Source organism: Nycticebus coucang, chromosome 1 (assembly GCF_027406575.1).
Source record: "Nycticebus coucang isolate mNycCou1 chromosome 1, mNycCou1.pri, whole genome shotgun sequence".
NCBI lineage: Eukaryota > Metazoa > Chordata > Mammalia > Primates > Lorisidae > Nycticebus > Nycticebus coucang.
This window is the reverse complement of record NC_069780.1, coordinates 97840295-97866519: the sequence shown is the minus strand read 5'-3', so window position 1 is coordinate 97866519 and position 26225 is coordinate 97840295. Positions and strand designations below refer to the sequence as shown.

The 26225-nt window shown below is 43.6% G+C and overlaps 2 protein-coding genes across 3 annotated transcripts in view; both read left to right on the top strand.

The window, feature by feature from the left end:
- Nucleotides 1-26225, top strand: part of IRF2 (interferon regulatory factor 2) — a 96947-nt gene that overhangs the window by 40501 nt on the left and 30221 nt on the right. For both annotated transcript variants that reach the window (XM_053584711.1, XM_053584717.1), the window contains exons 2-5: nucleotides 8628-8720; nucleotides 19827-19926; nucleotides 21472-21648; nucleotides 21998-22044. In XM_053584711.1, coding sequence (XP_053440686.1) covers nucleotides 8634-8720; nucleotides 19827-19926; nucleotides 21472-21648; nucleotides 21998-22044 — 411 coding nt within the window. In that variant the 5' untranslated portion in view covers nucleotides 8628-8633. The remainder of the gene's footprint in view (nucleotides 1-8627; nucleotides 8721-19826; nucleotides 19927-21471; nucleotides 21649-21997; nucleotides 22045-26225) is intronic.
- LOC128581673 (high mobility group protein B1-like) lies at nucleotides 22058-25626 on the top strand. The gene has a single exon (XM_053584803.1). It carries the CDS (start codon nucleotides 24060-24062, stop codon nucleotides 24558-24560), a length of 501 nt encoding a protein of 166 aa, XP_053440778.1. The 5' UTR covers nucleotides 22058-24059; the 3' UTR covers nucleotides 24561-25626.

Here is a 26225-nt window from a genome sequence, read left to right as displayed (position 1 = left end):
TAGAATTTCTGTAGGTGGAGAAGAGGGGAGGACACGTGGCTGTGCAGGGGGAGGTGTTAGGTTACAAGAGCTTTCCTGGGCGCTAAAAAAAAGGATGCAGCTGCAAAAGAAACAGGGCAGGGCACTGCTGAGGTCAGCTCCAGAGACACTCAGACATGCCGTGTCCTCAGCCTCGAGAGCCTGCTCCTTGGCCTTCTGTCTTGGCAAGCTTGACCCATCTCCTGGGATCCTGCAGCTCTGAGCTACTCAACTGTAGCTGTACAGGTGAAAAATTCTCTAAATTTGTCTCTGAGTGAAAATGCCTTTATTATATCTTTAAAGACAGTGTCCTCTGGCCCAGGTGTGGTGGCTCATACCTGTGATCCCAGAACCCTCAGAGGCTAAGGCAGGAGGATCGCTTGAGCCCAGGAGTGGGAGGTTGCTGTGAGCTACAGTGAGACAGCACTCTACCCAGGGTGACAGAGTGACACTCTGTGTCAAATAAATAAATAAATAAAAAGGCTGGGCACTGTGGCTCACGCCTCTAATTCCTGCACTCTAGGAGGCAGAGGCAGGTAGATCGCTTTAGCTCAGGAGTTCAAGACCAGCCTGAGCAAGAATGAGACCCCCATCTCAGTACTACAGGTACTCGGGAGGCTGAGGCAGGAGGATCACTTGAACCCAGGAGTTTGAGGTTGCTGTGAGCACACACACGCACTCTATCCAGGGTGACAGAGTGAGACTCTGTTGCTAAATAAATAAATAAGTAAATAATAAAGTCAATATCCTCTGGATATAAAATTTTAAGATGGCAGTTATTTTCTTTTCAGTACATTAAAGATACCTTTCTGTTGTCTTCTGCCTTCCATTGTTTCTAAGGCTTATGGGTTCTGTGGGTTTTTTTTTTGCAGTTTTTGGCCTGGGCTGGGTTTGAACCCACCACCTCCGGTATATGGGGCCTGCACCCTACTCCTCTGAGCCACAGGTGCCGCCCCCTTTTTTTTTTTTTTTCAAAGATAATAAGTCTGGTTCCTTTCTGACTCACCCTTTGCCCCTCCTGGCAGTTTTATGATTTTTTTGTTTTTTGCAGTTTTTGGCGTGGCTGGGTTTGAACCTCTGGCATATGGGGCTGGCATCCTACTCCTTTGAGCCACAGGCGCTGCCCAGTTTTATGATTTTTTTTTTTTTCCGGGTTTTTGTTCTCAGCTGCTGTACCACGGTGCGCCTAGATGGGTTTTATTTGCATTTGTCCATTTGGGGTTTGTGGTGATTCTTAAATCTGTGGTTGAAAGATGACTGGTCATTGTCTCTTCAAACAGTGCCTCTCCCATCCCACTCTTTCTCTTGTCTTTGCAGAACTCCAGATTACCCATATTTTAGATTTTTTTTTTCCAGGTGTTTTAGTTCTTTTTTTTTTTTTCATTTTTCCACCTTTTTTGGCTCTCATTGCTTCATTCTGGGAATTTATTTTCTGTTCTGCTTCATTTACTAATTTTTTTCAGTGGTGTCTAAATCACTGTAAAACCCATTCATTGCATTCTTAATATTAATGATTTGCCCCTCACTTCTAAAATTTGTTTTATAGAAAATCTGTTCTTATAGCCGGGCGTTGTGGCGGGTGCCTGTAGTCCCAGCTTCTCGGGAGGCTGAGGCAAGAGAATGGCGTAAGCCCAGGAGTTAGAGGTTGCTGTGAGCCGTGTGATGCCACGGCACTCTACCCGAGGGCGGTACAGTGAGACTCTGTCTCTACAAAAAAAAAAAAAAAAAAAAGAAAGAAAATCTGTTCTTTAGAAATTAAAGAGAGATAAAGATTTTTCCTTGTGGGGAGGGGAGTAATACCAAGAGAGTTTATTTAATCACTAAATCTGCCTTAGAAGGAATACTAAAGGCAATACTGTTAAGTAGCAACATAAAAAGGTTGCTGATAGAGGTAATTGTATGGACAAGTAGAAAATATTATAATGCCTTAACAGTTGTGCATAAATCTTTTTAAATGCAGGTATAGAAGTTAAAAGACAAAGGTATAAAAATAACCATATAACAATAAAATTTTTAACATATATACAATAAAAATAAATAAAATTTATTTTGGGCGGCACCTGTGGCTCAAAGGAGTAGGGCGCCGGCCCCATATGCCAGAGGTGGCAGGTTCAAACCCAGCCCCGGCTCAAAAACTGCAAAAAATAAAAAATTATTTTACAAATTTTTAGTTTCCTGACAAAACATTCCATAATGTCTTTCATTTTCTTTAACATATTAGGCATAGATTTTTTTAAAGACTGCATCTGTAAAAGGAAAATAAAAAACTGCATCTGAAAACATTTGGTTTCTGTATATCCATTATATCTGTGTAAGACCCTATGGGTCTGTTTCTATGGCCCATTATTTCTCTTGGTTTTCTATTTTGTCACTTGTGATCTTCATATTCCTAGCTGTATTTATTGAATGCTGGTGGTTGTATATGAAAAGGTCCAGAGATACCATGAACTCTAGGATAATGTTACTTTTCTCAAGATATAGGTATTTATTTACATTTACTTCTGGCAGTTCCAGATCATTTTAATTTGTTTTTTTTTTTTATTTTTATTATTATCTTTTTTTATTAAATCATAGCTGTGTACATTAATGCAATCATGGGGTACAGTGTGCTGGTTTTATATACAATTTGAAATATTTTCATCAAACTAGTTAACATAGCCTTCACGGCATTTTCTTAGTTATTGTGTTAAGACATTTATATTCTACATTTAGTAAATTTCACATGTACCCTTGTAAGATGCACTGTAGGTGTGGTCCCACCAATTACCCTCCCTCCATCCATCCTCTCCCCTCCCCACCCTCTCCCCTTTCCCCATATTCTCCAGTTATAATTGGGAAAGCTATAAATTGGTTTCATAGTAGGGCTGAGTACATTGTATACTTTTTCTTCCATTCTTGAGATACTTTGCTAAGAAGAATATGTTCCAGCTCCATTTTTTAAGGCTGCATAATATTTCTTGGTGTATATATACCACAATTTATTAATCCATTCATAGGTTGATGGGCACTTGGGCTTCTTCCATGACTTAGCAATTATGACTTGGGCTGCAATAAACATTCTGGTACATACATCTTTGTTGTAATGTGATTTTTGGTCTTCTGGTAGAGGAATTGTAGGATTGGATGGTAGGTCTATTTTTAGATCCCTAAATGTTCTCCAAACATCTTTCCAAAAGGAACGTATTAGTTTGCATTCCCTCCAGCAGTGTAGAAGTGTTCCATTTTCTCCACATTCATGCCAGCATCTCTGGTCTTGGGATTTTGTGATGTGGGCTAATCTTACTGGAGTTAGATGATATCTCAAAGTAGTTTTGATTTGCATTTCTCTGATGATTAAGGATGATGAGCATTTTTTCATATGTCTATAGGTTGTGTGCCTGTCTTCTTCAGAGAAGTTTCTCTTCAAGTCCCTTGCCCGGCCTGCGATGGGATCCCTTGTTCTTTTCTTGCTAATAACATTTGAGTTCTCTGTGGATTCTGGTTATTTATTAAACCTTTGTTGGAGACATAACCTGCAAATATCTTCTCCCATTCTGAGGGCTGTCTGCTTGCTTTACTTACTATGTTCTTGGCTGTGCAGAAACTTTTTACTTTGATCAGGTCCCAGTAGTGTATTTTTGATGCTGCTTCAATTGCCCTGGGGGTCCTCCTCATAAAATATTTGCCCAGGCTGATTTCTTCAAGTGTTTTCCCTGCACTTTCTTCTAGTATGTTTATAGTTTCATGTCTTAAGTTTAAATCTTTAATCCAGTGGGAGTTTATCTTAGTTAATGGTGAAAGGTGTGGGTCCAGTTTCAGTCTTCTACAGGTTGCCAGCCAGTTCACCCAGCACCATTTGTTAAATAGGGAATCTTTTCCCCACTGAATGTTTTTAATTGGCTTGTCAAAGAACAAATAATGGTAAGTAGCTGGGTTCATCTCTTGGTTCTGTATTCTGTTCCAGACATCTACCTCTCTGTTTTTGTGCCAGTACAATGCTGTTTTGATCACTATCGACTTATAGTATAGTCTGAGGTCTGGTAGCATGATTCCTCCTGCTTTGTTTTTATTTCTGAGTAATGTCTTGGCTATTTGAGGTTTTTTCTGGTTCCATATAAAATGAAGTATTATTTTTTCAAGATCTTTAAAGTATGACAGCAGAGCTTTAATAGGGATTGCATTAAAATTGTATATTGCTTTGGGTAGTACAGACATTTTAATAATGTTGATTCTTCCCAGCCATGAGCATGGTATGTTTTTTCATTTGTTAACATCTTCAGCTGTTTCTTTTCTCAGAGTTTCATAGTTCTTTTTATAGAGATCTTTCACATCCTTTGTTAGGTAAACTGCCAAATGGGTCATTTTAATTTGATCGGGGATTGAGATGATTCAAAGCTGAGTTTGAGTTTTTGATAATACTCTATTTTCATTTAGTTATGCACGTGTTACTTACAAAGCTTGGGGAAAGGGGTGTTTCCAGGAACCTCTTCCTATCTGGGCCCTGATCTTCTGTTTTTGTTTCTCTAGTCACCTGAATAAGTTGAAAGTCTGCTCAGCTGCTCAACCCCACAGCCTCGTCTGCGGGGCCAGACGTCGGGTCCCCTTCCTGGATTTCTTTGTCTCCCAGATGCTGTCTCCTCCTAAGGTTTTACTACCTTGTTAGCTCTCTGGTAGTTTTTTGTTTTTGTGTTTGTTTCTGTTTTTGAGACAGTCTTTTCTGTTGCTGGTTAGAGTGCCATGGCATCCTCATAGCTCACAGCAACCCCCAACTCCTGAGCTCAAGCCATCCTCCTGCCTCAGTCTCCCGAGTAGCTGGGACTATAGGCGCCTGCCACCATGCCTGGCTAGTTTTTCTATTTTTGGTAGAGACAGGATGTCATTCTTGCCCAAATGGTCTCAAACTCCTGCGCTCAAGGCATCCACCCACTTCGACTTCTCAGAGTGCTGGGATTAAAGGCATGAGCCACTGTGCCCAGCCTCTTGGATGCCTTTAAATGGATTTACAAAAATAAATTTTGTCCATGTTTCTTAGTTACTCACCAAGGAGTTAGGTCTGAATTACCTATCATGCCATTACCAGCAACACCACCCACCTCTCAGCCAAGGACTTTATTATGTTAAATCCAGCAGGGCCTTTAGAAGCCTCTAGAATAGAGAATTAACAGGATGAGGGTGATATTTTAGGAAGATGACTATGTCAGTTGTGTACAAGCCAGAGAGGAGCTGAGAAAGTATCAGCTAGTAAAACGGTTACTAGACCCTGCTTTCTGAAGTCAGGTGAAAGCATAGGGCAAGGGTGAGGAACTGGGTTCTCCATGTCAGACTCACCCGAGTGAGAGTCTTGACTCCCCACTTACTATAGGTTGCCTTTTAGCAGTTCCCCACCTGGTCCCCTCATCTGTAATAAAGGATGATAAAGTCCCTATTCCCTGGGATTGTGAGAGTTAGGTAACAAAACTCATACAAAATATTGGTTTGTTGGTTTATTTTTAAGAAGACAGGGTGGGGTAGTGCCTGTGGCTCAGTGAGTAGGGAGCCGGCCCCATATACCGAGGGTGGCGGGTTCAAACCCAGCCCCGGCTGAACTGCAACCAAAAAATAGCCGGGCGTTGTGGCGGGCGCCTATAGTCCCAGCTGCTCGGGAGGCTGAGGCAGGAGAATCGCAGAAGACCAAGAGCTAGAGGTTGCTGTGAGTCCTGTGACATCATGGCACTCTACTGAAGGCAGTAAAGTGAGACTCTGTCTCTACAAAAAACAAAGAAGACAGGGTGTTTGTTGCCCAGGCTGAAGTGTAGTTGCTATTCATAGCACAGACCTGATCACAGCACACTACAGCCTTGAACTCCTGGGCTTGAGCGATCTTCCAGCCTCTGCCTCCTAAGTGGGTGGGACTAAAGGTGCATGGCACTGCGCCTGGCAAGGAAATCTTAATTTTAATGCCTGGCATATAGTACATGCTCAGTAAATAGTTAGTCATTGCTATTGCTATCCTAAGAACCAAACCTCAGTTATTCAGGTGAAAATTCAATATCACTTTTTTTTTCCTGAGAAAGAGAGTCTTACTGTCACCCTGGGCAGAGTCCTGTGGCATCACAGCTCACAGCAACCTCAGTCTCTTGGGTTCAAGCCTTCCTCTTGCCTCAGCCTCCCAAGCAGCTGGGATTACAGGTGCTCACCACCACACCTGGCTATTTTTTCTACCTTTAGTAGAGATGGGGTCTCTCTCTTGCTCAGACTAGTCTCCAACTCCTGAGCTCAGGAAGTCCGCCTGCCTCCTCCTCCCAGAGTGCGGGGATTACAGGTGTGAGCCACCTGCCTTTCCACCTCACTGTTAACAGCACTGGTCCGGGGCATGGCATTGTTGACTTTGGGGGCACCATTCATTTTATGTGCCGAAATGACTCATGCTCAGTAGCTCACATGCCTTTATGTAACAGCCCTGCACCAGTGATATTCTAAATATCCACCATGTGCTGAGCTGTTTTACAGCCAGATGCCATGATTTTGAAGCTGGTCCCAACCCCAAGTCTCAAAGGTATGATGATGGGTGATTTTATTAATACAAAGTGCCTTTTGTCAGGCTTCTGGTAAGTGCTTCCATTCTTTTAACTTCCTCTGAAGTAGAGGTTGTTCATATTTTAGGTGTATAGAACCATAACATCTTAACCATTTTACTTTTAAAAAACAACCCAATGTACAAGAATAGCAGCGTACAAAAAGATAAATCAGATTATGAGCCTTTATGGCACAAAAGGATTCAGACAATCACAGATAACCTCAGAGACGATCTTTTTGAAATGTCTCATTTTTCGAGATGATCAAAATGCAGGCCAGAAAGATGGAAAGACTGGCCCAAGGACATGCATCAGCAATGGCAGTCAGGACTAGGACACACGTGTCCTGATTTCTGTGGATTTTGGTTCTCTTAGGCAAAAATGGCACCTGTGTGCCTCCTCCACATGGTTACCTGCCTTCTCCAGTTGTTTCAGATTTCCCAGGGCCTGGGTGTTAATGCCCGCGGCAGACCTGCCTCTCAGAAGGTAGACCAGTATGTCACCTTGACTTGTAACAGAGGCTGGAAAATATATACTAAGTAAGCATCTTTTCTTTTCAATGCTCAGTTATCTAACTCTCTTTGCCTGCCATCCCAGTCTTTTAATCTCTAGAAATACTATGTTTTTAGTGTCCCACTAAATGATCAGTTTCTGGTGCTCTGCTCAATGTAACAGAATTCTTCTTTTGCCTTTTTTCAAGAAGTGGGGATGTATACTCACCCTTGACAGTCATGAGAAATCTATGCCAAACAGCAAAATATTTCATTTTATTTTATTTTATTTATTTTTTTGAGACAGAGTCTCACTTACTCTGTTGTCTTGGATAGAGTGCCTTGGTGTCACAGCTCTCAGCAACCTCAAACTCTGGGGCTCAAGCGATCCTTCTGCCTCAGCCTCCTGAGTAGCTGGAACTACAGGCTCCCACCACCACACCCAGACAGTTGTTTTATTTTTAGTAGAGATAGGGTCTCTACTCTTGCTTAGAGTGGTCTGGATCTCCTGAGCTCAGGCATTCCACCTGCCTCAGCCTCCCAGAGTGCTGGGATTACAGGCGTGAGCCACCTCGGCTGGCCAGGAGAATACTTTGTTATTGAGTCATCTCTGGATCCGTTTTGGTGGACAAAGGAAAGACCATCTTAGAAAGGAACCTGGAAGGAGGAGCTGGGGAGGCCTGATGGTGCTGGAGGAGGGTGGGTGGTCAGACCATGACATGCTTTTCAAAGGGAAAGTAAGTAGAGAAAAAAGAGATGATGTCAGGCCAGTGGGGACAGGGGCATTAGGGGAAAAGTACAAGTGAAGCCCAAGCAAGATGCTGGTGTGCTCCGGCATAGACAGAGTAAGTCGAGAAGGAAAGGCTCCTTGGTAGAGGACCTTAGGGGAACCACTTTGACTCCTTTAGAGCAGGGGTATCCAACCTTTTGCCCCTTCTGCTGTACATTGGAAGAAGAAGAGTTGTCCTGGCCTGTACAGTACAAACACCAATGATAGTAAAAAACAGTCTGCATAATTTTCAAAATATCCAACACCCCAGATAAGCCAAAAAAATCGGCACAAAATCAACAGGTGGCCACTGGGCCACAGGTTGGACATCCCCAGCTTTGGTGCTTTAAATTTGAAGGTATTGGGGATTCCGAGTGTTTATGTAATCTAGACACCCAAAGAAGGAACAGGGAGCATAACTCTGCCACAGTGGCTGCTTTGATCTGTCCACCTGGGCTCTTGGAAGGGTCATACCCAAAGATGTTGTGACATGCTGGTCTTCAGAATGCCTGCTACGGGGGAGTCTGTAGTGAGCACAGCCAGGACAGAAGGGATAAGGTCACTGGGAGGTGTCTCGGCCCTCCAGCTAGCTGGATGTACGCTGTGGGCCTCCTGTGTCCATAGGACCCAGCCAGCCAGGAGCTGGCTCCTGGATGGGCCATCCAGACCTGCCTCCCTCCCCACCCCAGCTCCTTGGCCAAGCCGGATGTGTGAGCAGGGGCAGGTGGCTCTAGGCCTCAGCCCCAGCCTGAGGGATGGGGAGGTCCGCAGGGCAGACACGGCAGCCAGCCTAATGTTGCATTTCTGTCTGCACAGGGCACCATGCCGGTGGAAAGGATGCGCATGAGGCCTTGGCTAGAGGAGCAGATCAACTCCAACACAATACCGGGGCTGAGGTGGCTTAACAAGGTGAGTGTTGACCCTGCTGTGGACTGCCGGAAAGTAAAATTATCCTGCTGTGCGCGCAATCTGATGGTCATTCCTTAGAAAAACCAGCCAACCAAAAATGATCATATGAAAGAGTTTTTATCATCCTCTTAGACTGAAGCCTCGGACTTGGGTAACCAGTGCCCGCTTCCTTTTGGGTATTTTGGTAACTCTTTACGGGAAGCTCCCTTTGGTGTTTTTCTTCAGGGCTTCTTACCCTCTTCCTTCTCTGGGTTATTCCTTTCTCTCCCTCTCACCCCCCAGGCTTTCTAGAATTAGAGGATGTAGAGACTCCAGGGTGTTACTATATTGGGAATGGAGGGTAGAGGAGCTCATTGCTTTTCTTTTCAGGGTTTCTTACTTAAAGGAAACTTGTTTTTGTCTTTCTATTTTATTTTTTAGTATTTTGAGGCAGAGGGTCACTCTGTCACCCTGGATAGAGTGCCACGGCCTTAGCCTAGCTCACAGCAACCTCATACTACTGGGCTCAAGCAGTCCTCCTGCCTCAGCCTCCTGAGTAGCTGGGACTGCAGCCACTGACCATCACACCTGGCTAGTTTTTCTATTTTAATAGACACGGGATGAGGCTCTTGAACTCCTGAGCTCAAGGGATCCTCCTGGCTCAGCCTCCCAAAGGATTACAGGTGTGAGCCACTGCGCCCCGCCATTGTTTTTGTCTTTTAAAAGACATTTTATTTTCCCCTTTGAGTGCCTTAAAAAAGTAGTTTATCATTATTCCGACACCACCACACACATGTACATAAAGACTCTTGTAACTTTGTTAAACTCAAACCTCTCAATTTAATTGGTCCTAGCTGTGAGTGGTGAATCAGAGATAACACCTGTAAAATTTAAAGAAAAAAAGACTTCGAGAAATATGAAACTAGAAACACAACAAAATATAATTCATCATGCCTTCTTTGAGGAGGCCCAAAGGAGAAATTTCTTTCCTCCTTCTAGGAAGAATTGTAATTCTTCTGATCAAATGTGTTTTTCTTCTTCCCCACCCCTTGCCCCCCTTTTTTTGCTTGAGACAGAGTCTCACTATGTCACTCTTGGTAGGGTGCTGTGGCGTCACAGCTCACAGCTCAAACTCTTGGGGTAAGCTTGCCTCGGCCTCCCAAGTAGCTGGTACTACAGGCACCCGCCACAACACCCGGCCATTTTTTGTTGCAGTTGTCATTGTTGTTTAGCTGGCCAGGGCCCAGTTCGAACCTGCTGCCCTCGGTGTATGTGGCTAACGCCGTAACCACTTTGCTACGGGCACCCCCTTTTCTTTTTTAATCTTAAGGACACAGTGAATAATTCAGCTGGCCAGGCTTTATCTTTTTGCCAGGTGCACGAGCTGAGAGCCAGATTGCGGACTGTGCCTGCTTCTAATAAGACAATAGGGAGTTGCACCATTTTTTGTTTTTGAGACAGTGTCACTCTGTCACCCACATTAGAGTGCTGTGGCATCATTGTAACTCACAGCAACCTCTCCTGAACCAGCCTCTCGTGTAGCTGGGACTATAGGCCCCCGCCATCATGCCCGGCTAGTTTTTTCGTTTTTTTTTTTTTAGTAGAGACAGGGTCTGGTTCCTGCTCAGGAAGGTCTCGAACTCCTGAGTTGAAAGGATCCTCTGGCCTCAGCCTCCCAGAGTGCTGGGATTACCGTGCCCAGCCACTTCAGTCTATTGTTTTATTTTCTTTTTACTAATGTTATCTTTTCCACCTTGGGCTTTATGTTATCTTTTCAGAGGTCTCTCAAATCTTAGTACTTGTTGTTTCTTTTCCCATCTATTTATTTTTCATTTAATGTTACTGATTTGAATGTATGTGCTATTTCAAATAGAAATAACTTCAGTAATCCATGTGCCTATTTCACGGGACTTGTCACACAGCTTAAGGTCTTGTGGCAAACAGTATATTTTCCTTGGCTTGCTATATCTGTAGTGTTTTGGATTTAGACATGTAATTATCCTCTTCTCAAGAACCAAACAGGAAATTGGGTTGCTTCTTTGCCTGACTTGGTAGTAGGGACACCTATGGAGCTGTCAGGGAAGCGTTGAAGAGACTTAGGATAATAAAAGGTAGCCAGGTGCGGTGGCTCACACCTGTAATCCCAGCACTCTGGGAGGCTGAGGTGGGTGGATTGCCTGAGCTCACAGATTGAGACCAACCTGAGCCAGAGTGAGACACCATCTCTAAAAATAGCCAGGTGTTGCGGCGGGCACCTGTAGTACCAGCCACTTGGGAGGCTGAGGCAAGAGAATCACTTAAGCCTGAAAGTTTGAGATTGCTGTGAGCTGATACCATGGCACTCTACCAAGGGCGACAAACTGAGACCTGTCTCAAAAAGAAACAAAGAAAGAGAAGCTTACTCTGTGCCAGATAGGCCTCTGCACAGGTTACGTGCATTACTCACGTAATTACCGCTATGGAGTAGGTACGGTTATTATTTTCCTTTTTACAGATCAGGAAACTGAGGCACAGAGAGGTTAAGTGGGCTTCTGTTTTGAAGAACAAGATAACATTACCTGTTTTGGTTTAGAGTGGGAGATGAAAGGATATGCTGGCTGATTCTGAAGAGAAATAAGTTGTCTGTTTTTGCTTTTTCTTTTTTCTAAACACATCCACCACTTTGGGGTGGCTTGACACAGGGAAGAATGTGCGATGTCATCGTGACACCTGTATTGCAGAGGCACTTGGGATGCCGCAGGTAGCTGTCCTCTGTAGTAGATGGAACTCTGGCCCCTAAGGAGGTGTGTCCCCATCCGGCCCCCTAGAACCTGTGAGTGTTATTTGGACGAAGGGTTTTTGCAGATGCAATTAAGGATCTCAAGATGAGATCATCCTGGCTTATCTGTAAGGGCTTTAAATCCGTTGCGAAGTGTCTTTATAAGGGACAGAAGAGGAGACACACACTGAGGAGAAGCCAGAAGCAGAGATGGGAGCCATGTAGCCACAAACCTAGGGGACGCGAGGAGTCACCAGAAGCAAAGGATTCTCCCTCTGAGCCTTTGGAAGGAGCATGGCTCTGCTGACACCTTGATTTCGGATTTCTGGCCTACGGAACTGAGATAGAATAAATTTCTGTTGATATAAGCTGGCCGGTTCATGTAATCCATCACGACAGCCCTCAGAAAGTAAGATACCTCTAAGGGCGTTTCCTGACTATCACTCTCTCTCTCGGGATGCCTTGTCTTCCATCCACTTTGCCCATAATTTTCTGGTGGAGGACCAGAAGGCAAATGGGTTTCTCTTTGTGCCCCATTCCGGTGGCCTGGACCTGCCCAGCTTCACTCATCGGCTTGAGAGTTGTCCTAAAGCAGAAAGAGGGGAGGGGAGACCCTTCTGCCACCTTCCTGGGATCATCTGCTAGAGCTGGGCACGAGCCAGGCTGAGGAAGGAAAGTGTGCCCGTGGCTGCCTCACAGCGCCTCTCTGCATGCCACTGGCTCAGAAGCCGTGGGCTGCACCATGCTTGGGGCCCTATCAGCAGGCATCCCACCAGGGCCTAGCCAGAGTGGGCACGTGGCCCTTTCTGTGCACATGGACAGTGCTATCACTGTCACTGCAGGCCTCTTCATACCTGCACTCCCCCAGGGCAGACTTTTTCTAGGTTTCCGATAACTGAGGCTTGTTGCCATTCATCTGTCTGCATAAATACCGAGCTGGAGAGGCTAATGCTACGTCCTCTCCATTCACAAGCATTCTGCCCAGGAGACTCCCTATCTGTATTTCAGGTAGTTTGAGGTCATTCCAAAATGTCTTTGCCCACTGGAGACTGTTGTAACTCTTAGAAAAGACACTGTCCATGGCTTTGTGGCTCAGTCATGGCTTAGGTGTTGGCATCCGTGGCTGGCACCAAGGTTGTCTGCATCGTTCTGGACACTCAGTGACAGGGATAGTGCCCAGTAGGTAGGAGGCACTGCTCTGGAAGGATTGTCCTGAAAATATATGGATGGACAAACGCTGTGCACTTGCAGAGGAGCCCAACATGGTTGGCTGCGTTTTGCACTAGTAAAATAATCAGACTCATGAACATCAGCTTGGAAATTTTCATGTGTCTCTCAGATGGAGAATCCACCCAACCCAGTACATCCTAGTAAGAAGCAAAAGGTGAGCCAGGCATGGTGGCTCATGCCTGTAATTGCAGCACTCTGGGAGGCCAAGGAGGGAGGATCACTTGAGCCCAATAGTTTGAGGTTGCTGTGAGGTATGACACCATGGCACTCTAACCAGGGTGACAGAGTGAGACTCTGTCTCAAAAATAAAAAGAGAGAGAGATGAGCATAAAATAAATAGAAGAAGATCAAATTTAAAAAATTTTTTTAATGACTGGGTGCAATGGCTCATGCCTATAATGTTAGCACTCTAGAAAACCGAGGCGAGTAGATTGCTTAAGCTTTGGAGAAAGAGCTTGAGAAAGAGCGAGACCCTGTCTCTACTAAAAAAGGAAAAACTTGGGCAGCATCTGTGGCCCAGTGGGTAGAGCACCAGCCCCATATACCGAGGGTGGCGGGTTCGAACCCGTCCCCGGCCAGCTAAAACAGCAATCACAACTGCAACAACAACAAGAACAAAAAGCCGGGCATTGTGGCGGGTGCCTATAGTCCCAGCTATTTGGAGCTGAGGCAAGAGAATCACTTAAGCCCAAGAGTTTGAGGTTGCTGTGAGCTGTGATGTCATGGCACTCTACCGAGGGTGACAAAGTGAGACTCTATCTCAAAAAATAAATAAATAAAAATTTAAAAAACAATAATAATAAAAATAGAAAAACTAGCCAGGCAAGGTGGTGGGTGCCTGTAGTCCCAGCTCCTAGGGAGGCTGAGGTAGGAGGATTGCTTGAGCCCAAGAGCTGTGAGCTGTGACATCATGGTACTTTACGTAAGGCTACAGAGTGAGACGGTCTGAAAAAATTTAAAAAATAAAATAAAATAAATAAGAAGCAAAGAGGTGGTTAATCAACATCTTAAGTTTGTTTCCATCTCCTGTTTTCTTAACCTCTTCCCTGTTACTTATAACTGAGAACCTAGAACTGGGTCATTTATAAAGTCAAGGAATTCATTTCTTTTTTTGTAGAGACAGAGTCTCACTGTACCGCCCTCGAGTAGAGTGCTGTGGCATCACACGGCTCACAGCAACCTCTAATTCTTGGGCTTACATGATTCTCTTGCCTCAGCCTCCCGAGCAGCTGGGACTACAGGCGCCCGCCACAATGCCCGGCTATTTTTTTGTTGCAGTTTGGCCGGGGCTGGGTTTGAACCCGCCACCCTCGGCATATGGGGCCGGCGCCCTACTCACTGAGCCACAGGCGCTGCCCAAGGAATTCATTTCTTATAGTTACATAGGCTAAATGTTATGAGACTTCAAGGTCAGGGCATCCCAGGGCAAGGTGGGTGAGTGTGCCAGCTCAAGTCTCCTCTTGTTTTTATAAAGCTACTCACCCTATGGCTTGGCACTTGTAGCTCAAGCGGCTAAGGCGCCAGCTACATACACGAGAGCTGGCAGGTTCGAATCCAGCCCAGGCCTGCCAAACAACAATGACAGCTACATCCAAAAAATGGCTGGATGCTGTGGCAGGTGCCTGTGGTCCCAGCTACTTGGGAGGCCAAGGCAAGAGAATCACTTGAGCCCAGGAGTTTGAGGTTGCTGTGGGGTGTGATGCCATCGCACTCTACCCAGGGCGACAGCTTGAGGCTCTGTCTCAAAAAAAATAAAATAAAATAAAGCTACTCACCCTACTCTCATGATAGCCTATTAATTCATTAACCCATTTTTTTCATGAATGGATGAATCCATTGACCTTATGACCCAGTCACCTCTCAAAGGCCACTGTGTTTAGTACTGCTACACTGGTGCTTAAATTTCAACATGAGTTTTGGAGGGGACCAATATTCCAACCACAGCAGTAACGGAGCGAGTCCTTTGGATTCCCCTGATGGGACAGAGAGAAAGTTTGGCAAAGCTGCATTATGACCAGCTGCAGAACAGGCCTTGGCTAGGGCCCTGTACTCTTTATTGTGCATATTTGCAAATGTACATAGCATGTTTGATTAGCCTAGTGACTCGAAAATTCCCGTATGCCTCATATGTTTAACTTTATCTTTGAGTATGTGTGTGGGATTTTAAAGCAGCTCCCTGACTGTGAACATTTGTAAGGCATAAGGATAATTTCTCACCTATCGACAATACTATAGCGATAGATTTTATTTTTAAAATTTTATTTATTTACCTATTTATTTATTCTTTTTCCAGATAGTGTCATTCTGTCACCTGGGTAGAGTGCTGTGGCCTAAGCCTAGCTCACAGCAACCTCAAACTCTGGGGCTCAAGTGATCCTCCTACCTCAGCCTCGCGAGTAGCTGGGACTATAGGCGCCTGCCACCATGCCCAGCTAATTTTTTTATTTTTAGTAGAGATGTTGCTCAGGCTGGTTTTGAACTCTTGGCCTTAGCCTCCCAGGATTATAGGCTCTCCCTCACACTACAGGAATGAGGCACTGCACCCAGCCATAATAATTTTTGAATGTCATCCCTGCCCTGTTCATAGACAAAATGCCTTTGAGTATCCCCTCAGATATCTTTTTATAGTTAATTTGTTAAAATCAGAATCCAAAGAAGGTCCACGGGTTTTTGGGATGTTTGTGGCTCTGAGTCTCTCCTGGCTGTGAGGTAACCCTTTTCTTTGCCACTGGCTTGTCAAAGGGACCAGTGGATTTGTGCAGGGGCTTGTGGCTGTTACCTGGGAACAGGGAAGGAAGGAGGCAGCATAGGTTCCCGGTTTCTTTTGTGGTTCTTCGAGATTCCCACTCTGGTTGTCAGCGTCCCTGTTTCCTGTTGTAGGTCTGTCTTACCCAGGCACCGTGGCACAGGGGTAGTCAGATAGTTCAGACCTTTCCCATTTGTTTACCCCTTTGAAAGCAGGCTTGTGTCTGTGTAAACATCAGGCTACCTCTGACCGGCGTGAGGAATCCAAACAAAAATAGAAAATGAATTGGAACATCTTATAAACCCTGGGTGTGTGTGTTATTTTAAAGCAACTCCCTGCAGAGGCAAAAGGAGATAACAGAACTAGTTTCCATGAGGCCAAGCAGTGTTTGCTCTGTGTCATCAAGATAACCTTAAGTGCTTTTCTGAACTTGAGCAGAAGGGCAGAATTCTATGCATATGTACATGAGGGGGCCCTGGGACGTGGAGTCTTCCAGTGTGCGGCCACCGAGTGTGTAGGACAGGTCACTCAGATTCCAAACCACCTGGCATGTGCTGATGTCACGGGGTCTGCAGGGACACTTGGCCAACTCTGTCCCATAGAACACAGCGTTCTAGGACCAGAATGTTCACTGATCAGAACCTCTTCTGGTTTTAAAATGAATCTGACCTTCTTACCTTCTTTTACCTTTCATTATGTTGTGGGTTTTTTGTTTTGTTTTGTTTTTTAGACTGAGTCTCACTCTGTCACCTGGGTAGAGTGCCATGGCATCATAGCTCACAGCAACCTCAAACTCTTGGGCTCAAGTGAACCTCCTGCCTCAGTCTCCCCAGTAACTGGGACTACAGGCCATCACCAGGCCCAGCTAATTTTTCTGGTTTTAGTAGAGATGGGGGTCTCGCTCTTGCTCAGCTGGTCCTGAACTCCTGAGCTCAAGTGATCCACTCACCTCCGCCTCCTACATTTTAAAAATACAACATGTAACTTTTAACTAGTTTTTCACATGGCAAGGAGGAAAAAAGAAAGGCCTAAAAAACATATCACAAATATCTTAAAAAAAAAGAAAAAAAGTCAGGCGCGGTGGCTCACTCCTATAATCCCAGCACTCTGGGAGGCTGAGGCAGGAGGATCCCGTGAGCTCAGTAGTTTAAGACCAGCCTAAGCAAGAGTGAGACCCCATCTCAGCTAGCATAGAAAAGCTAGCTGAGTGTGGTGGTGGGCACCTGTAGCCCCAGCTGCCGGGGAAGCTGAGGCAGGAGGATCCCTTGAGTCCAGGAAATTCTTCCTGTAAAAAAAATAAAAATAAAAATTGACTATTTTAACCATTTTAAAGTGCACAATGCAGTGACATTATATGTATTGCAGTGTTGTGCAGCCATCACCACTGCTTAGTTCCAGAACTTTTTTATCCCTCCGAAAGGACACACTGTGCCCATTTCTGTATCCTCCAGCTCATGGCAAGCACTCATCTGCTTTCTATGGATTTGCCTTCTCTGGATATTTCATGTAAAAGTAATTGTGGAGTATTTATCCTTTGGGGTCTGGCTTCTTTCACGTGGCATGGTCCGTGTGGTAGCAAGTCTCAGCATTTCATGCCTTTCTGTGTCTGGGTAACTGTTCCATTGCAATCGTGTATCACATTTTGTTTATTTGTTCCTCAGCCATTGGACATTTGGTAGGGCTGCTCTGAGCATTTGCATATAAGTTTCTGTTGGAATATTTGTTTGCAATTCTTTGGGTATACATGCCCAAGGGAAATTGCTGGATCGTCAGGTAATTCTGCATTTCAGTATTTGGGGAACAGCCGAACTGTTTTTCACAGTGGCAGCACCATTTCGCCTTCCCACCAGCAATACGTGAGGATCCCAGGGTCCCCACGTCCTCACCAGCATTTCTATTTGTGTATCATTTTATGCAGAAAGATCTGCTCAGGCCCTTTGCTTATTTCAAGAAGACCTATAGTACTTATTGCTAAATTTGGTCATTGCTTTTGTGGTTTCATGGTTTTTGCATAGTTTCTGTGAGACTTGGTTTGTGTGGGGATACACGTCCAAATGCTTAGAAGTAGCTATACTTTATCTGTACCAATTTTGGGTCTTGCGAGAGAGATTTCAGATTGTGTCACCTCAGAACTTCTTTGACCTAGAAAAAACGTACAGCAGCAAATTCGTTGAGGTCTGTACCTTTAAGCATAAAGCTTCAGATTCCGAGTGTGCACTTTGGAAAAAGTTCTCTCACCGAAATCAGTTTTTCATTTTTATTCATTTTCATGTGAACATCAAAAACATTACACTAAGTGATTTTGCTCTCTGATTTTCATCTACATTAAAAATAAAATTTCACTCAGACCTTTTCTGATCCCTTGTCCCTTTGAAACTGGCTAAGGTAAAACCCTGCTCTCTGCAGATGGCACAGAATGAACAGTCAGGAGTTTATGAAAAAGTCTCTTTTATTTCAGTTTGTTATTAAGTGACTTTTCAAAATACGGTGGAATTTCCCTTTTTAACAGTTTTTTGGGAAACTCTCCAATGTTCTGAAATAGTCTTAGTTCTGGCTTTGTAATTGGTTCTGTGGGAGGCACAGAGTGACGTCAGGCACAGCTGGGACCCTTTCTGTTTTTCATTTATGTGAGATGGAGGTGGTGGGAGGTCTCAGCTGACAATTCCTTTCCTTTCCCAGCATAGAGTTCAGGTGTCCCCAGACCTAGCAATTCCCTGAACTATCTTGGGAGATTTTTTTTAATACAGTTTCCTGAGCTTTAATTTCTACAGACTTGGAAATAGGACAGGGGATCTTCTAACCTTAAAAGCTGGGAGACTGTGCGTTGGGTTGTGGTGTCATCAAATACAGGATCACGTGACCTCGGTTTTGAACTTAGGCGCTTATTACCATACATTCCTTGGCTAAATCGTTTAATTCTCTTCCTCAGTTTCCTCAGCTATAAAATGGAAATCATGGCATATATTTAGCTCATTAGGTTGTTGCAAGAAAGAAAGCTGAGCCCCAGATGGTTATGCACAAATATCCAGTGGCCCAGGGCCCTGGGAGCTGCGGGAGCCATCACAAGACTTAGGTGAACCAGTTTCATATAGTTTTACTATGAATGAGACTTCATTTATTTTTCTTCTTCTCCTTTATTTTGTTATTTTTATTATTTTTTTTGAGACAGAATCTCACTCTGTCACCCTGGGTAGAGTGCCATTGCCTCATAGCTCCCAGCAACCTCAAACTGTTGGGCTCAAGTGATCCTCCTGCCTCAGCCTCCCCAATAGCTGCAACGACAGAGCCCACCACCACACCCTGCTAGTTTTTCTATTTTTAGTAGAGATGGGATCTCCCTCTTGCTCAGGCTGGTCTCAAACTTCTGAGCTCGGGCAATCCCTCCTTCCTTGGCCTCCCAGAGTGCTGAGATTACAGGTGTGAGCCACCATACCTAGCCTTGACTTTCTTTCTAAAGTATTAATTTCTGATGTGTGTTTGCCAAGGTCGATGCAAGCAATTTTGAGTTTCCTCTTTGTTAGAGAGACAGTCATTCTGATAAAAGGGTTCTATGCAGGGGCTTTTCTCCAGAAAATGAGTCTTGTCATGATCTGTACACTTTTGTTATTCATCCTGACATCTCCTGCCAAACTACAGACCACAGAGATGAGAATGTTAAACAGAAGCCTTCTATTTCTGTTGGATTCCCAAGCAGGTGTAGGCATTGGGGTCCTTGTAATGACAGCCTCTGATAGACCCGACTTCACTTTAGCATAAAGCAGTCTTATTTTGAAAAGTTGCCTAATGTTTAATTTACCTACGACAGCTGGAGTTTCTATTTACCAGACGATGAGATGAAATGATAAGAATGAGCATTAGCATGTCATTTATCTGTGGTCCTATAAAAGAGAGGAGGCGTAGATAATGGAGCACATTGGTACATCCTGTATCGTCACCATTGACCTTGGAATACATCCCTTCTCTGCCAGCAGACCTTGAGAGACTGTGAATCTCATTTGAGGTAGACTGTCGAGATTGGGACCCAGTGAGGAAGTCAGTTTGATGTACAGTAGATTTTCCTGTCACTGTCTAATTTTAAAAGTCAGTGATGCTTAGTGGGGAATCTTACACTCTAGAGCTGTGTTTTTCAACCTTTTGAATCTCATGGCGTGCTTGAACCTATAGTTAAACTTCCACAGCCCACTTAAATTATGTTAATCCAAAAAGAGTAAAAAAAAGTATATTTACTGTGCTTTGAACTTCTTTTGAAAATAATTTAAGGAATGATCTTTAAAAACTTTTGTGGTACACTGGTTGAAAATGACTGCACTAGAGCTTAAGAACCTTCCACCATGGGGCGGGGGGGGTCAAAACCCATGTCTGCAGGTCTTATTTACTTTTTTCTTTTTTCTAGGAAAAGAAGATTTTTCAGATCCCCTGGATGCATGCGGCTAGACATGGATGGGACGTGGAAAAAGATGCACCACTCTTTAGAAACTGGGCCATTCACACAGGTATTAAACTCCTTGCATCATTTTAGAGGCAGATACTATTAATTCTCTTTTATTGCACACATAAAATATCCTGGCTCAAGGCCTCATGAAGGCAGCTCTGAAAAACCTGTGACTTATCCCTAGGCATGTCCAGGACACATAGAGTGCAAACTACACCAGTGACAAGCAGTGTTCCACCCATCCCACAGAAATTTAGTCCTTAAATTTCTCATAAATAATGGCATTTTGATAAATTCACCAGATGCTACCAAGGGAACATAAATTCATTTTGTGCCTGAGCTGTAAATTTAAGTTGACTAAATCTCCCCCCAATACGGTAGTCAGGAGTATATTTACTTAATACAAAAGGTAGGCAGGGAGCTATTTTCATTTTGGCTGGAGCTGGGTTTGAACCCGCCATCTCTGGCATATGGGGCCAGTGCCCTACTCCTTTGAGCTATAGGCGCTGCCCTCAAATGAACTTTTTACTTAATGGTTGAGAGTCACTTCTATTTGCTGGCCTTCCAGGCTTCGGCTTATGCAGAGATTGCCCCATTCTTCTACCACTGTCATTTTCTCTCCAGCTGTTTGATAGAAACAGGTGATCAGTTTGTCCCAGTTTGTCTTGAAGTATGTTCAAGCTTTTGTCTTTATTTATTTATTTATTTATTTATTGTTTCAGGTTATTGAGTGTACAGCGAATTAGGTTACATTGTTTGCATTTGTTAAGTAAAGGCCCTCTAATAGTTGTGTTCAGCCCCAAGCGGTGTGCCATATACCTAACATTGTGCCATTAAGTGGGAGCACACCCATCCCCCTCCCACATCCCTTCTTCTTGCTCCCTTGTTCTCCCTCCCCCCGCCTTGAATTGATTAGAGATATTCTCTTGTGTGGGCATGTATTAGATCATCTGCTGGTTTCATATTAGAATTGAGTACATTTGGATTCTTGCATTTTCATTCTTGTGATACTTTACTAAGAAGAATGTGTTTCAGCTCCATCCAGCTTAATACAAAAGATGTGAAGTCTCTATCTTTTTTAATAGCTGAATAATTTTCCATGGTATACATATATTGTTTTGTTTTGTTTTGTTTTTTTTGAGACATAGTCTTACTGTGTACCCTGGCTAGAGTGTCATGGCATCATAGCTCACAGCAACCTCAAACTCTTGGGTTCACGTCATCTTCTTGCCTCAGCCTACCCAGTAGCTGAGATTACAGGTGCCTGCCACACACCTGGCTAGTTTTTTCTATTTTTAGTAGAGACAGGGGGTCTCACTCTTGCTTAGGTTGGTCTTGAACTCCTGAGCTCAAGAGATCCACCACCTCAGCCTCCCAGAGTCCTGGGATTACAGGTGTGAGCCACCATGCCAGGCCATGTTCAGGCTTTTAAAATAAAATTCCCGCCTTCCAAGAATCTTCCTAACAGTCCTAACAAACGAGAACAGATGGTTACTTGAAGTGTAGCCAGGAATGAAAAGATTTCTCTATACCACTATCCAGCAATTTTTTAAATCTATATCTCATTTCCCCCACTCTTTTTCTTAACCCCTGGCTATTTTGTTAGGAAAGCATCAACCAGGAGTAGATAAACCTGATCCAAAAACATGGAAGGCGAATTTCCGATGTGCCATGAACTCCTTGCCTGATATTGAAGAAGTTAAGGATAAGAGTATAAAGAAAGGAAACAATGCCTTCAGAGTATACCGTATGCTGCCCTTATCTGAGAGACCTTCTAAGAAAGGTAAAAATTAGTTACTGACTAAGAAATCGGTCACTTAATATATGTACGGTACCTTTGTGATTTCTTTATTTCTGTATCTGTAGTCATGTCAAAGGTAGAATGCCTTGCTCACATTGTGGGTAATAATTCTGCCCTGACCCAGCTTAGAAACCTGACTTTCAAGTTACCAAGCACCATAAATAATAATTTGGAATTTCGACTATAATTTGAATGATAGTTTGGAATTTTGATCATGTGCAGATTAAAGCCAAAGTTTCTTGGAGAGTTTCAGAAAGAATTTAATTTAGGGAGGAGTGTTTCTCGTAGGTCCTTGATGAATTAACCCAAAACTACATTTTTGCTGCCACAGGAAAGAAACCAAAGACAGAAAAAGAAGACAAAGTTAAGCACATCAAGGTAATCTTTGGTTGTTGGGAGAGGATATCGAAGTTGTGACCACATCATGACTCAAATTCTGTTTTATGACAAGTAATGTGACCTCTGCAGACTGTTTAAATCTTTCTTCTATTGCCATTGAATCTCATACATCGTACGGTACGTAAGATCCCCTCTTCAACATGTACCTGCTCGCAGAGATAGATGCACACAACCCCTGCTTGATCCAGTTTCCCTGAGAAATTTATGAATGAAGTCATAAATTCACACAAAGCTTGGCAGTCTGAAGTCTCCATCTGGTCACCACGACTGTTGCCAGCTGGTCACTCAGTTCCAAGGAAGCTCTAGCAACCAGCTTATGTCTGATACCATTAAGTATATTTTCAGGCTATTAAATATGTTTTAATAAGGCCAGGTGAGGTGGCTCACGCCTGTAATCCCAGCACTCTGGGAGGCCAAGGCAGGTGGATCCCTTGGCTCAGGAGTTTGAGACCAGCCTGAGCAAGAGTGAGACCCCGTCTTTACTAAAAATAGAAAAACTAGTCGAGTGTGGTGGCAGGTGCCTATATTAGGGAACCTGAGGCAGGAAGATTGCTTGAGTTCAAAAGTTTGAAGTTACTGTGAGCTATGAGGTTATGGCACTCTACCCAGGATGACAGAGTGAGACTTGGTCTCAAAAAAATAAGGTAAGTAAATAAATAAATGAATGAATGAATTTTGATATATAGACCAGTATTATATACTTCTATTAAAATCTGTTAACTAGGGCAGCACCTGTGGCTCAAAGGAGTAGGGTGCTGGCCCCATATACCAGAAGTGGTGGGCTCAAACCCAGCCCCAGCCAAAAACTGCAAAAAAAAAATCTGTTAACTGTATTTCCTATCTATTCCATTATGGGCCATTAGGTGGAGGACCCTGAGGTCAACTCAAGTACTCTGTTAGTGTAGCCCTCAGTAGTTTCTTTCTGCTCCACTCTAGAGCCATCTCACATGCCTCCCAAGGGGTTTTCCATGGGGGTGTGTGTGTTTGTGTATGAGAGTGAGAGAGCATCTCAGTAGGCTGTGTTGTCTGAACTACCTGCAGATTGTGGATCTTTGTGCATAGGCTGTGTAGCCCTTGTTACATAATAAGAGAAGAGCCAGATATCCCAGGCAAAACCAAGGGCAAGCTTCAGTTGCTGAGCAAAGAGCAAGCACTACAGACCCAGGCCCAAAGACCACTAGCTCCCTGGCCTCTGTGCAGTGAGGAAACTGTGGATCCAGAGAGATGAGTGACATACATCCAGGATTACCTGGTTATTTAGGACTGACTTTGAAGACGCTAAGTATGCTTGTTTATGATTTAGAATAACTGTTAGAGAAAAAAAGAAGCATGCTGTTTTTTCATCACAACATTGAAGAATAAGCCCATAAGTTGAAATGGGGAAAAATACAAAAGAATTGATTTCATATAGAAAACTAGATTTGAGAAGGTTGTTAAATTATAAAGGAAAACTTAAAAAAGTTGTTAGCGTTTCAGATATTTATCTCCACAGTGGAAAATAAATATTTTTAAGCAGAGGATTTTAGCAGTGATACTTCTAGTTTCACTTTCAATATTTTTAGGTTCTGACTTATTTTAAATATGGCATAGTACTAAAGGCCTAATTTCGTTTTAAGTTTTTTTGGTGGAAAAATTTTATGCACATAGAAAGGAAACAAATGAGTGAAATCTACCCCATAGACCATCATCTCAAGTTCAGTATCTATCTACTTCACAACTTCTGGTATGAAATTTCAGATATTCAACTAGTTTTGACTTACAGAAACCATTTGTGGTATGAAGCAAATCGCAAACATCATATAATTTCTTCCATAATAATTCATTATGGAAACACTCATATTTAAAAGATAAGTGTTCTTTAAAAATTCCACAGTAGTACATAGAGACAGCGCTGGGGCAAGTGAGAGCCGGACGGGCACTGGGCGACTCTGTGCCTCGCTGAGGAAAAATAACTAAACGTGGGCAAAGGAGATCCTACGAAGCCGAGAGGCAAAATGTCATCCTATGCATTCTTTGTGCAAACTTGTCGGGAGGAGCACATGAAGAAGCACCCAGATGCTTCAGTCAACTTCTCAGAGTTTTCTAAGAAGTGCTCAGAGAGGTGGAAGACCATGTCTGCTAAAGAGAAAGGAAAATCTGAAGATACGGCAAAGGCAGACAAGGCCCGTTATGAAAGAGAAATGAAAACCTACATCCCTCCTAAAGGGGAAACCAAAAAGAAGTTCAAGGATCCCAATGTACCCAAGAGGCCTCCTTCAGCCTTTTTCTTGTTCTGTTCTGAGTATCGCTCAAGAATCAAAGGAGAATATCCTGGCCTGTCCATTGGTGATGTTGCAAAGAAGCTGGGGGAGATGTGGAGTAACACTGCTGCGGATGACAAGCAGCCCTGTGAAAAGAAGGCCGCAAAGCTGAAGGAAAAATACGAAAAGGATATTGCTGCATACCGAGCTATCGGAAAGCCTGATGCAGCGAAAAAAGGGAGTCATCAAGGCTGAAAAAAGCAAGAAAAAGAAGGAAGAGGAGGAAGATGAGGAGGATGAATAGGATGAAGCAGAGGAGGAAGATGAAGAAGATGATGGTAATGATGAATTAAGTTGGTTCTAGTGCAGTTTTTTTCTTGTCTATAAAGCATTTAACCCCCTTGTACACAATTCACTCCTTTTAAAGAAAAAAATTGAAATGTAAGGCTGTATAAGATTTGTTTTTAAACTGTACAGTGTCTTTTTTTGTATAGTTAACTCACTACCGAATGTGTCTTTAGATAGCCCTGTCCTGGTGGTATTTTCAGTAGCCACTAACCTTACCTGGTACAGTGTGGGGGTTGTAAATTGGCATGGAAATTTAAAGCAGGTTCTTGTTGGTGCACAGCACAAATTAGTTCTATATAGGGATGGTAGTTTTTTCATCTTCAGTTGTCTCTGATGCAGCTTATACGAAGTAATTGTTCTGTTAACTGAATACCACTCTGTAATTGCAAAAAAAAGTTGCAGCTGTTTCGTTGACATTCTGAATGCTTCTAAGTAAATACAATTTTTTTATTAAAAAAAAAAAAAGAAAAAAACCTGGCTCGGCACCTGTGGCTCAAGCGGCTAAGGCACCAGCCACATACACCTGAGCTGGTGGGTTCGAATCCAGCTGGGGCTCGCCAAACAACAATGACGGCTGCAACCAGAAAATAGCCAGGGGTTGTGGCAGGCGCCTGTAGTCCCAGCTACTTGGGAGGCGGAGGCAGGAGAATTGCTTGAGCCCAGGAGTCGGAGGCTACTGTGAGCTGTGATGCCACAGCACTCTACCCAGGGCGACAGCTTGAGGCTCTGTCTCAAAAAAAAAAAAAACAACACAGTAGTATTATCATGCCCCCCAAAATTAAGAGTACTTCCTTTAATATCATCAAATATCCAGGCAATATTCAGATTTCCAGTTATCTGATAAATGTTACAATTTTTGTATAGTTTGTTTACTTGAATTAAGATCTTTCTAAGATTTATATGCGATTTTCGGATATGTCTTTTAAGTATATATTTTTTCATTTATAGGTTTGCCATACATTCCTCCTAAAATTTTTAAGAAGAAGAACTGAATTGTTAGCCATATCACATTTCTCACAGTTTAGGTCTTTTTTGAAGAAACAGGGTCTCGCTGTATTGCCCAGGCAGGAGTACAGTGTTGTAGTTATAGCTCACTGTATCCTCGAACCCCTGGGCTTGAGTGATCCTCAAGTATCCTCAGCCTCTCAAGTATCCTCAGCCTCTCAAGTATCTGGGGCCCACCACAATGCCCAGCTACTTTTGTTGTTGTTGTTGTAATTGTCATTATTATTTTAGCTGGCCTGGGCCAGGTTTGAACCCGCCAGCCTGGGTGTATGTGGCCCACACCCTACCCACTGAGCTATGGGCGCTGCCCTGGCTAATTCTTTTATTGTTGTAGAGATGAAGTCTTGCTCTGTTGCCCAAGCTGGCCTCAAACTCCTGGTATCAAGCAGTCCTCCTAGTTCGGCCTCCCAAAGTGCTGGGATTGCACGTGTGAGCCTGATTAAGGCCTAAATTTTGATTAGTGCTATTTAGACAGAAGAGTATAGCATCCCCACCAATATGTGATTCTGAAGAATTAGCTACAATCTGATGAATGACTGTGTCATTTACTACTATTTTCATAGCATC

What these genes read in the sequence shown, in the direction of transcription:
- LOC128581673 (XM_053584803.1), top strand. Translation starts at nt 24,060, where the DNA reads ATGTCATCCTATGCATTCTTTGTGCAAACTTGTCGGGAGGAGCACATG.